We start from the raw sequence: 12308 nt of genomic DNA on the forward strand, positions 1-12308 counted from the left end.
ACCTCAATAAGGTGAGGTAGTCCTGCATAAGCCAACCGGTTAGTAGCTATTAATATCCATCACAGATATAAATACAGTTTAACCGCAAAGCTAGAGAGCAGAACCCCAACCCCACAAAAAGCACCCATCACAAACCCACTATTCCCAGAAATATATGCACGCAAGACACCCCACCCAGTTCTAAGTCCTTCCCTTCCACTTTAGCCACCTACCACGATACAAACTCAGTTCAACCGTTGTATAAACAAGCTGCAACATTACTACTCCATTGAACATATGAATACTTAAATCCTGAATCCAAAGAGTGAAGACTGTTGAATTTTATATGATTCAATCAATTCTTTTTTTATAAAAATAATCACTTATTTTTATCAACATTTAAGGGATTTAAAAAAATAAATGATTGTTTTTTTTTCCAAGATTAATGTTAATCAAACATGGGCTAATTACTATATAAAAGGACCGAGGTAGTTATAAGCTTTAAAATTGTTTAGAAAAATCATTCAAATTTTAACACTACTTTTTTGTTTGTTTAAATAACTGTGTACTACAAATTAGTCACTGGTCTTTGAAAAAGAAAATCACTTTATCCGCACTTAAAATTATCCCAAGATGATAAGCAAATTGCCAATGTTGTAGTTCCTTTTGGAGGAGGGGAAGAGGTATCTTTCCTTTTGGAAGAGGAGAACGGGTATCCGCATCAGATAGATAAAAGTAAATTGACGTCACCAAATATTAACGTGTGTTTGGATTTATGTTCTCACACCTCAAACTTTCGTTCTTCTCAAATCATTCAAGGGGGATTTTTTCTGGTTGGGTACATTAGAACGCGTGTAAACGATTACTTAAACACACCCTAAGGTTAGCATGCATGCATTGAAACATCTAAAATTTAATCCTCTACTATTTCCAAATTACACATTGCAATTAAAGTTAGAAGTTTCTTGTTAGATATAAATGCCATTTAACATGGTGATATATTTTTATTCTCAATTTTATTTCCTTCATATCTCCATCTAAATAGTAAAAAGCTTCTTCTTCTTCTTTTTTTTTTTTTTTTGATTTCTCTATTCACTGTTTTCTTTCCTTATTTTAAGAATTATTAGTTTACCAATAAGAATAAGAGTGATTTCAAAAAAAGGTATTCGAGGTCAAACTACAGCAATGATAATTTTTTTTATCCCACTAAATAAAGTTGACTACATAATTGTATTGGTTAAAGACCAAATTCTAAGAAATGTTATTCGAGGACTCTCGTAACAATTTCCTCCAATGCTTTTCTTCATCTTCATCTTCCTCTCCCTCTTTTCGTAGGGCTAAAAGCAGACCAGGTAAAATTAATACAGCTAAAAAGTTGGGACCACAGACCATAATGTAAACGCTGATTAGTAATTAGTACAGCTATGACAGTGAAAGTGACATCATAATTGCAATGGTTGATGTTGTGTTGTATTCTGCATCACTAGAGTTTGATACTTTGCCCCAAAGCACAACCTTATTTATTGAACTACAATTGTTCAGGATGCAGGTGTCACCATTTTGGGAACAGTTCCAAGCTTAGTAAAAACTTGGAAGAGTACGCAATGTATGGAGGGCTTGGATTGGACAAAGATAAAGTAATATCTCTCGTTAGTGTAAATAGTCAAGTTGCTACTAAGAAAAGTGAACTGAGCTATGGTTATATGCTGAACATTTTGTTCCTCTGGAGAAACATCAAATGTTGATGATGATATGTGGCTTTCTTCAAAAGCTTACTACAGTCCAATTGTTGAATTGTGTGGAGGCACTGAGCTCGCATCTAGCTACATTGCAGGAAGTCCCTTGCAGCCTCAAGCTTTTGGAGCATTTAGCACAGCATCAATGACAACTGGTTTTGTCATTTTTGACGAAAATGGAGTTCCTTATGTAAGATAATTTTCTGGATATTTTAAGTTCTTAGGTCATGATTTTTATTTACTTATGCTGCCACTTGTGACAACATTACATCATGCCCATATCTGGGTGCAATTTTGTTGTTTGCAGTGTGGATCTGCCTATTACATCTTCTCCAATTCTTTTAAATTTTCATACTCTTCCCAATTGAGTTGTTTGCATTTTCTCTAGCAGATGTCTAAACAATTAATTATCCAATAAATTTCACCATCTTATTTTCATAATTGCAAACCTATCTACGGGTTTAGATAAATTATAATTTAGGTTTTCTAATTAATTTGATCTCTTTGACTAATATGACAGCCAGATGATGTTGCTTGTGTTGGGGAAGTGGGCTTATTTCCTCTCTCTCTGGGAGCATCTGACAGATTGCTTAATGCTGACCATGAGAAGGTTACTTTAAGGGAATGCCCATTTATAAAGGGAAGGTAGGACCTCAATTAATATGCTTAGAATGATTTCCACTCTTAGATACAGCTATCTTCGAACATGAATTCTTTCATGTGTACTATCTCTCCTCTGATCTGGAAGTATTTTGTGGTTACTTTTTTTTTTTATGGCCCTGTTTCACAATCACTTGTCTTCATGCACACTTAACAAATTACACGTTGAAAATCAAAACTATTTAGACTGTTAGAGTGAAAAGTTAGAAATATCTTTCAATCTGGACTTTTGGATGGTTTATAGTTGGTTATCAAATGTCATCAATACCCATGCAAGCTTTCGATGTCTAAAAATACTGTAGATCAGTAAGACCTCCATTAAACATTTTCAAATGATCCCTTCTTTGTGAACTACAAAATAATATAATAAATTAAATTTGTAATTTTAACTACTCTCATTCTATTATTATGGTTATAATTTGACATGTCTAATTGTCTATCATTGTAAATTTATTTACAGGTTCTTAGGAGACATGGAGATATAGTCAAGAGAACAGTTGACGGATATATCGTTGTGTAAGGGAGGGGTGATGACACCATGAATCTTGGAGGAATAAAGGTATCACTCTTACATGGAAACAGCTTAATTACAAACTAATCAGGAATTTCGAAGATTCTGATAGTAGTCAGAAAAAATTCCATTCCTTGATTCACAACATCTGATCAACTTTCCATTTATAAAGGGTGCAACAGAAATTACAAGAAAAAAAGAACATAAAATGATAAACTATAAACAACTCTGCTACACTTGATTATGAGCTACACTCCTTCCAGCTTAACAATTCATTCCAGCTCGGCAACAATAATTAGAAACACTGAAAACAACTGTAATAACTTTCTGTTCAGAATAAACATAGTAATTAGCCATCCTGGGACCATCACTTCACCTTCTATATTTAAAGAGTTCTACACACACTGACTGGGGGATGAAGCTTTTGAAGAATAGGTCTGCTTGTTACACATAGGGTGTGAGAATACTATATCGTTCATGTCCATGGTCTGCATAAACTTGGTAAAATGGAAGATACTCTAAATGATAGTGGATTCTTCGTAAATTCTTAAAATTATTAAGAATGATTTATTTTCCATTCTTTACACATATGGTGTAAGAATTCTATCATTCCTTTCATGTCCATGATCTGCTCGACTTAGTAAGAATGTAATACTCTCTAACTGATCATGGATATATCAGAAAATTCTTAAAACTTACATGATTCTTGCTCTTACTTTGCCATTGTTGGACTCACTGTTCTTTTAACTTTGAAATTTCTGTTTTTCTGATATGTAGACAAGTTCTGTAGAAATTGAGAGTGTCTGTGATGGAGCGGATGAATGCATTTTGGAGACAGCTGCAGTTGGTGTTGCAACTGCAAATGGAGGCCCAGAACAACTGGTTATATTTGTAGTTTTAAAGGAAGGATACAATTCCAGTGCAGAAACTCTAAAGATGAAATTCACTAAAGCTATTCAAAGCAACCTTAACCCTTTGCTTAAGGTCTGACTCTTGGTTTGTTTTAAACAATTGTGAATTAATTGCGGTTTATTTATTACTTTGTGAAAACTGGCCTGACTTGGGATGATACAGTTCACTGACTTTGCATTCACAATTTGTTTTTCATTACATAACAGGTAAGCCTTGCTAAAATTGTGCCAGAGTTTCCTGGGACATCTTCCAACAAAATACCGAGGAGAGTAATGAGGGATCAAATGAAGCGTGAGCTATCAGTCCAGAGCAGACTTTAGTGACACCATTGATTCTCAAAAGACTAGAGCAGACTTTAGTGACACCATTAATTCTCAAAAAAAGACTAGAGCAGACTTTAGTGACACCATTGATTCTCAAAAGACTAGAGCAGACACCAACATTCAGTCCTCTTGATCTCGAAAAATAAGTGAAGGATTATTTGGGTGAGGGATGAACATGATAGACAAAACCTTGGAATTGGAAGCATTCAGATTTTCACTGCAATGCAGCATAGATTATTTATTAGCTGAAGTCCTTGGTGTGTAATCAAAGGTCAAAGTTAAGAAAATAAGTGCTACCGGTGGTGGGTGAAAATATAGTAGATATATGAATATAAATATTTTTCAAGTACATGTAGCAAAAAATAAGTAAATCTGGTTGTAGAATTACAACCATTCAATGCTCTATACGCAATGCACCTTTATATAATAAAATAAATTTAAAATGAAGACATTTTCTTCATAGATACATGATTTTATCATTATTCAATATTTTTAATTAGGCTAAACTATTAATTACTTATACATTTTTTACATGATTTTTTAAAAAAATGCATGCTTTTAAAATATGATATAGATTTGATTGAGGAATTGAAGAAAGAGGTTAACTCTAAACTTGAGCTCTAAATATGGACATTGGAAGCAAAAGTGTTCCCCTTGACTTGGAGTAAAATAGAGTATGTGCATTGACTTTTTTTAGCAAGAAACAAAAGGAAAGTGACTTAGAAGTAAAAACATATCACATGTTTCAAATTTAAATCATCTCAAATCAATATTACAAAATTATGCAAAAATTAATGATGTCATGCTAAAGACTAGCTAGGTAATAAAATAGGAAAAGACATCAAAGGTTATTCCTGACTACAAAATATCTATCAAGTTAAAAAGAAAGTTTTATTGTATTATTATAGTGTAGTAGAGGGTGCAAAAAAATATTATACAACAGAAATTTGTTTTCAGTTGTGGCAGGGATTTTTGTCAAGAATAAAAATATCTATCAAGTTAAAAAGGAATTTTTGTCAAAAATAAAAATACCAACTCTCGGGGGGTTTAAGTAGCACAGATGGGGTGCCAATAGCGAAAAAAGCAGCACTAACATGAAGACGCGACTCGCCACAGATGAAGCTGAGTAGCATAGTTAGCAGAAGTGACATTGTGGAGAAGAAAGGCAACTACATACACACACACACCCGTACTTCTCTCGTTTCAGTGCGTATCGCTCACTATTTCGGAACTTCAGTTGAATCATTTTCCACGTTCGGAACCCCAAAACAAATCAAAGTAAGGCTTCATTTGTTAAAGTTTGGGATATTCTCTGTGTTTTGACCCTTGAGCACTAGCTGTTTGATAAAATAATCCAACCATTAGTTTCCATTTATTTGAAATTAATGTTTTCCAACCCTTGAGCACTATCTCGACGATGATTCTGACACTCTTTGACACAGCTGAACAGAGAAACAGACTCCTCGTTCTAGATAAATAGATGAATTTCCGTTGAGAACGTTGTGAAGTTACGAAAATGCTGTTTCTCCAAACCACTGTCTTACCTAGACGCTTCTCACCTTTTTGTGATGCTACTTTGCATCCATTGTCATCACTTAATGTTCAAAATCCTATGTTGGAATGTGCTCACAGTTTTTCTCATTATTCCCCTGTACCTAGCAACCGCACTGTAAAGTCTATATCATGCTCTGTTTCTAGAAAGTCCCATTCAAAACCTGAGCCTGAACCACCCGAACCTGAAGCTAATTCGAACCAAAGAGCAGGGCCTAAGGCGAGAAGCAGAAGTCACCAACCTAAAGATGTGGAATCCAGTAACGACGATAAAAGTTCAGCAGAGACATTCCCCACAACGATTCCCAGGAAGCCGAGGCGTGGTCGTAGAAGTGAAGCAGTGGCAGTGGAAGATTTTGTACGCGATTCGCTCGAGCGCACGTTTGCTGCAATTCGGGAACAAAACAAGGATGCTTTGGAGAGTCATGAAAATATAATGAAGGAGAGGGATGGTGACAGTTCTAAATCTGAAAGCAGCGATAAGGACGATGACAATGATGATGAAGAGGAAGATGGCGGAGAAGGCGTAAGAAATAAGATGGTGATTGAGGAAGAGAGTAAAAACTGGCCATTGGATGCAGATGTTGGGTGGGGAATAAGAGCTTCTGAGTATTTTGAGAAGCATCCAATCAAGAATGTGGTGGGAGAAGATGGGTATGAAATTGACTGGGAAGGGGAGATTGATGACAACTGGGTGCAAGAGATCAACTGTTTGGAATGGGAGAGTTTTGCTTTCCATCCCAGCCCTTTAATTGTCCTTGTCTTTGAACGCTATAACAGGTAATTTCTACTGTTCTGGATTTCCCTTTGGGTGGGTCTGCATGGATTTGCTGGAGTAAAGAAGAATAGAATTAATCGCTGGTAATACTTAAGGCAAGAGTGGGATGGAACAAATGGTATTACTGAATGAGATGGTAAAAACTTCTCAACAAGCACTCATAAACAAATGGACAAGGGAGAAAATGAATCAAACTTCTTGCATAAGTTATGTTCTTCATCTTTTTCAGAAGCTTCCTTTTTCTAACTTCTCTAAAAGTACTGATAAACCTAATAGAGCTTGGCACCTATACTTCCCTTATAAAAAAGACAGCATTTGGGAACATGGGGTGCGACAAGTTGCTGGTTGGTTAACTTTGGATACTTTTTCTCCACATGCATTTGAATTGGGGTCAAGAAAACTTTTGCTATACCTACTTTTAAGTTGTCGATTCTTCAGAGAAGATAATTGTTGTTTATTCAGAGGCACGTGATAATGCACATGAGTGTGGAAATGCTTAAAAAATTATAATTTTTTTAAAGACATGTTAGTTTGTTAGAAAGTTAATTGGTTAGTATAGGGAATCAAATCCATGACCTTTCTTCTCTTCCCTTCTCCGTTGACTATTCAACTCACCTTATATCTCCCAAAAACTTGTTAGCCATTGTGAATAAAAAAATATTTAGAAAGTAAATTCCGTAACAATTATTTTAATTAAATGTTTCTTTTTGTTTGTGAAAATTGAATGAATATATGAAATGGCACATCCCCATATATAATGAATGATATGTTGGTAGCGATTTCAAATAATGTTAGTTATTTATAGGTAAATGTAACCTTTAGTTTGGCGTTTGATTTTGTTATTCCACAGGGCATCTGATAACTGGAAAAATTTGAAAGAGCTGGAGAAAGCAGTAAAGGTATTTTGGAGTGCAAAAGATCGGTTGCCTCCCCGGGTATGGTCATTTTTCTATTTCATGTGCTAAGACTGCACTTTCATCCATTTATACATACCTAAAATGAAAAGAATGATGTTGCTTTCCATCAATACAAATCTTCCCTCTGATTACTAACTTGTTAGATTTATTGAATTATATTTTCTGTTATTTAGTTATCACTATACAAATGTTACAAGTGATAACCTCACTATTTTAGAATACCATGTAACATGCTGAATTTCCTATTTGTAGGCGGTTAAGATAGATATCTATATCGAGAGAGATTTGGCATACGCCCTGAAAGTTAGAGAATGTCCTCAAATTTTATTTTTACGGGGTAACAGGGTCGTGTACAGGGAAAAAGGTGAGATCATTGATCTTTCTCTTCACTCTTTTTTATGTATATAAGAGTTTTTGTTTGGTTGGTACCAAGAAATGCACATTCTCTTTCTCTAGGTTCTTCTTTTATAATAATGCACTGTTACTTATACCTTTGCAGAACTCAGAACTGCGGATGAGCTGGTTCAGATGATTGCATTTTTCTATTATAATGCAAAAAAGCCTGCGTGGATAGATGATAAGGCCCTGTATTTTCGTTTTTAATCTTCCCCAATATCATATAGCCCTTGACAACCTGAAGATTGTGTGTCTTTGTAATGAAACAAACAAAATTGGCAGCAATTTTTTTTTTTTGTATAAAAAATATCTAAGCAAAACAATCCTGGACTACCAAATTTAGAAATTTTAAGTAGAACAATAGACATTCATATTCATTGTTTTCTCTTCTACGCATTAGCTACTGAGTTTAAAGTCCCTTGGATTGTTGGTTTCTCTCCCTTGGATTAATTAAAAGTCGTATGATTACCATGAAAAGTTATATCACTAGGGAGGGCACTTTTACGTGCACAACAAATATACTGCCTTTCATCTCGTACTATACATACGAATTGTGAGCATATTAAATATGCAATTTACATAGGATTTTTTTTAAAGAAAATAAAGAAAAGAATTTGAGTTAGTGGCCTATGTACTAACAATATAAAATTATTTTATCTTCCAATCACAAAAATTTCCTTACATGATGATAAGTTTATTGATTTGTATAATAATTATCTTGTGTTAAACGTTGCATACGGTATGATCAATAATATAAAGATTTCTACCCAAGTATAAAAATTAAACTCAGGGTTTTTTCTTAATTAAAGAACTATATGTTGTGAATGGCTATTCAGCTGAAATGCTCGACTCTAGCCCCACTCATTGGTCATAAATGATAATCATTCGTATTCCTTGGTGGGTGGTCCTCTTGGCTTTCAAGCGATGCATATAACAGAATATAAATAAAATTTATTCTGTTTCTTTTACGCCAATTTTCGTTAAACAAATAAGTTTGAAAATTGGAAAACAATGTGATCTCTTTAATATTTTTTTTACATCTTCTTAATCATTCACAACCAATTATTAAAATAATCAATTCTTTCGCTTTCAATCAAATAATAATGAATAATATCATCAGCATTCTTCGTTAAAAAAAATATAAATTCAAACATTAAAAAAGTATTGTTATGCTGCCACCCTCGCCAACATAGAAAGATGGGTATGAAATTGACTGGGAAGGGGAGATTGATGACAACTGGGTGCAAGAGATCAACTGTTTGGAATGGGAGAGTTTTGCTTTCCATCCCAGTCCTTTAATTGTCCTTGTCTTTGAACGCTATAACAGGTAATTTCTACTGTTCTGGATTTCCCTTTGGGTGGGTCTGCATGGATTTGCAGGAGTAAAGAAAAATAGAATTAATCGCTGGTAATACTTAAGGCAAGAGTGGGATGGAACAAATGGTATTACTGAATGAGATGGTAAAAACTTCTCAACAAGCACTCATACACAAATGGATAAGGGAGAAAATGAATCAAACTTCTTGCATAAGTTATGTTCTTCATCTTTTTCAGAAGCTTCCTTTTTCTAACTTCTCTAAAAGTACTGATAAACCTAATAGAGCTTGGCACCTATACTTCCCTTATAAAAAAGACAGCATTTGGAAACATGGGGTGCGACAAGTTGCTGGTTGGTTAACTTTGGATACTTTTTCTCCACATGCATTTGAATTGGGGCCAAGAAAACTTTTGCTATACCTACTTCTTTTAAGATGTCGATTCTTCACAGAAGATAATTGTTGTTTATTCAGAGGCACGTGATAATGCACATGAGTGTGGAAATGCTTAAAAAAATGATAATTTTTTTAAAGAGAAATGTTAATTGGTTAGTAGAGGGAATCAAATCCATGACCTTTCTTCTCTTCCCTTTTCCCTTGACCATTCAAGCCTTATATCTCCCAAAAACTTGTTAACCATTGTGAATAAAAAAATATTTAGAAAATAAATTCCGTAACAATTATTTTAATTAAAGGTTTCTTTTTGTTTGTGAAAATTGAATGAATATATGAAATGGCACATCCCCATATATAATGAATGATATGTTGGTAGCGATTTCAAATAATGTTAGTTATTTATAGGTAAATGTAGCCTTTAGTTTGGCGTTTGATTTTGTTATTCCACAGGGCATCTGATAACTGGAAAAATTTGAAAGAGCTGGAGAAAGCAGTAAAGGTATTTTGGAGTGCAAAAGATCGGTTGCCTCCCCGGGTATGGTCATTTTTCTATTTCATGTGCTAAGACTGCACTTTCATCCATTTATACATACCTAAAATGAAAAGAATGATGTTGCTTTCCATCAATACAAATCTTCCCTCTGATTACTAACTTGTTAGATTTATTGAATTATATTTTCTGTTATTTAGTTATCACTATACAAATGTTACAAGTGATAACCTCACTATTTTAGAATACCATGTAACATGCTGAATTTCCTATTTGTAGGCGGTTAAGATAGATATCTATATCGAGAGAGATTTGGCATACGCCCTGAAAGTTAGAGAATGTCCTCAAATTTTATTTTTACGGGGTAACAGGGTCGTGTACAGGGAAAAAGGTGAGATCATTGATCTTTCTCTTCACTCTTTTTTATGTATATAAGAGTTTTTGTTTGGTTGGTACCAAGAAATGCACATTCTCTTTCTCTAGGTTCTTCTTTTATAATAATGCACTGTTACTTATATCTTTGCAGAACTCAGAACTGCGGATGAGCTGGTTCAGATGATTGCATTTTTCTATTATAATGCAAAAAAGCCTGCGTGGATAGATGATAAGGCCCTGTATTTTCGTTTTTAATCTTCCCCAATATCATATAGCCCTTGACAACCTGAAGATTGTGTGTCTTTGTAATGAAACAAACAAAATTGGCAGCAATTTTTTTTTTTTTTGTATAAAAAATATCTAAGCAAAACAATCCTGGACTACCAAATTTAGAAATTTTAAGTAGAACAATAGACATTCATATTCATTGTTTTCTCTTCCACGCATTAGCTACTGAGTTTAAAGTCCCTTGGATTGTTGGTTTCTCTCCCTTGGATTAATTAAAAGTCGTATGATTACCATGAAAAGTTATATCACTAGGGAGGGCACTTTTACGTGCACAACAAATATACTGCCTTTCATCTCGTACTATACATACGAATTGCGAGCATATTAAATATGCAATTTATATAGGATTTTTTAAAGAAAATAAAGAAAAGAATTTGAGTTAGTGGCCTATGTACTAACAATATAAAATTATTTTATCTTCCAATCACAAAAATTTCTATGATGATAAGTTTATTGATTTGTATAATAATTATCTTGTGTTAAACGTTGCATACGGTATGATCAATAATATAAAGATTTCTACCCAATTATAAAAATTAAACTCAGGGTTTTTTTTTAATTAAAGAACTATATGTTGTGAATGGCTATTCAGCTGAAATGCTCGACTCTAGCCCCACTCATTGGTCATAAATGATAATCATTCGTATTCCTTGGTGGGTGGTCCTCTTGGCTTTCAAGCGATGCATATAACAGAATATGGTGATGTCTATCGAACTAAAAATAAAATACAAGGAGTGGCTTATTTGTTCTGGATTCTATTGTAAGCAGCCTTTAAAGGAAAAATAAAATTTATTCTGTTTCTTTTACGCCAATTTTCGTTAAAGAATCTTAAACAAATAAGTTTGAAAATTGGAAAACAATGTGATCTCTTTAATATTTTTTTTACATCTTCTTAATCATTCACAACCAATTATTAAAATAATCAATTCTTTCGCTTTCAATCAAATAATAATTAATAATATCATCAGCATTCTTCGTTAAAAAAAAAATATAAATTCAAACATTAAAAAAGTATTGTTATGCTGCCACCCTCGCCAACATAGAAAGATGGGTGTGGTTTACAAGTTGCAATACCAGTCTAGATCCAAATTTGGTGTTGCGTGCCACGAAGATCGAATCTAAAATGTTTAGCTTGAGACTCAATTGGCTCTAGAATAAGTTAGCTTTCCCTTTATATCGAAAAAAAAGAGATTAAGATGGCTTTCATTCTATTTGAACATTGTATAAAACAAAAAATTGTAACAATTAAACACAAAGGAGTACAAAAACGTGTAAGGGGACAAAAGTTTGATGTGATAATGGCCATTCAACGACAAATCCTAAGGGAGAGTTTGGTATTTTTTAGCTTCCACAAGTTTTATATCCACCCCACAGCAGCAACCAACCAATTCCACAAGTTGGCAACTCTCATGGAATCACACGTCCTCGTGTGGAGCACCGATATTAGATAATAGATACAACAAATCTCAAGTGTCAATTCTCTAAAATGTCCTTCATGCACTCCTTATTTTACTCTTGTAATCCGTATCCTATTGCCCTTCACATGATTGTTATGCCATAGCAAATGCAAATTCAGAAGGCCTTGCTAATATTTATTTGGTAATTGCTAATAACTTTGTTCATAATGGAAAATATTTCTTATTTATTTGTAAGAATAAAAAATCGATACTAAAAAATACA

At 33.8% G+C, this 12308-nt stretch overlaps 1 protein-coding gene and 1 pseudogene across 4 annotated transcripts; both read left to right on the forward strand.

Annotated features, from left to right (window-relative positions):
• The first annotated feature begins 1689 nt into the window (after nucleotides 1-1689).
• LOC114420898 lies at nucleotides 1690-4568 on the forward strand (annotated as a pseudogene).
• Nucleotides 4569-5130: 562 nt separating this feature from the next.
• LOC114421709 (thioredoxin-like fold domain-containing protein MRL7 homolog, chloroplastic) lies at nucleotides 5131-10786 on the forward strand. 4 transcript variants are annotated; one of them, XM_028387768.1, is made up of 5 exons: nucleotides 5131-6322; nucleotides 8961-9090; nucleotides 9926-10010; nucleotides 10245-10356; nucleotides 10492-10786. In XM_028387768.1, the coding sequence occupies exons 1-5, from the start codon at nucleotides 5638-5640 to the stop codon at nucleotides 10593-10595; spliced, it is 1116 nt and encodes a 371-aa protein (XP_028243569.1). In that variant the 5' UTR covers nucleotides 5131-5637; the 3' UTR covers nucleotides 10596-10786. The 4 variants fall into 4 exon arrangements, with proteins under 4 accessions (XP_028243569.1, XP_028243568.1, XP_028243566.1 ...); XM_028387767.1 differs by lacking the exons at nucleotides 8961-9090; nucleotides 9926-10010; nucleotides 10245-10356; nucleotides 10492-10786 and adding exons at nucleotides 7301-7385; nucleotides 7620-7731; nucleotides 7867-8187 and having other exon boundaries at nucleotides 5134-5399; nucleotides 5564-6452; XM_028387765.1 differs by lacking the exons at nucleotides 8961-9090; nucleotides 9926-10010; nucleotides 10245-10356; nucleotides 10492-10786 and adding exons at nucleotides 7301-7385; nucleotides 7620-7731; nucleotides 7867-8187 and having other exon boundaries at nucleotides 5134-5399; nucleotides 5572-6452.
• The last annotated feature ends 1522 nt before the right edge of the window (nucleotides 10787-12308 follow it).

The sequence above is a fragment of the Glycine soja genome, chromosome 8, assembly GCF_004193775.1.
Source record: "Glycine soja cultivar W05 chromosome 8, ASM419377v2, whole genome shotgun sequence".
Classification (NCBI taxonomy): Eukaryota; Viridiplantae; Streptophyta; class Magnoliopsida; order Fabales; family Fabaceae; genus Glycine; species Glycine soja.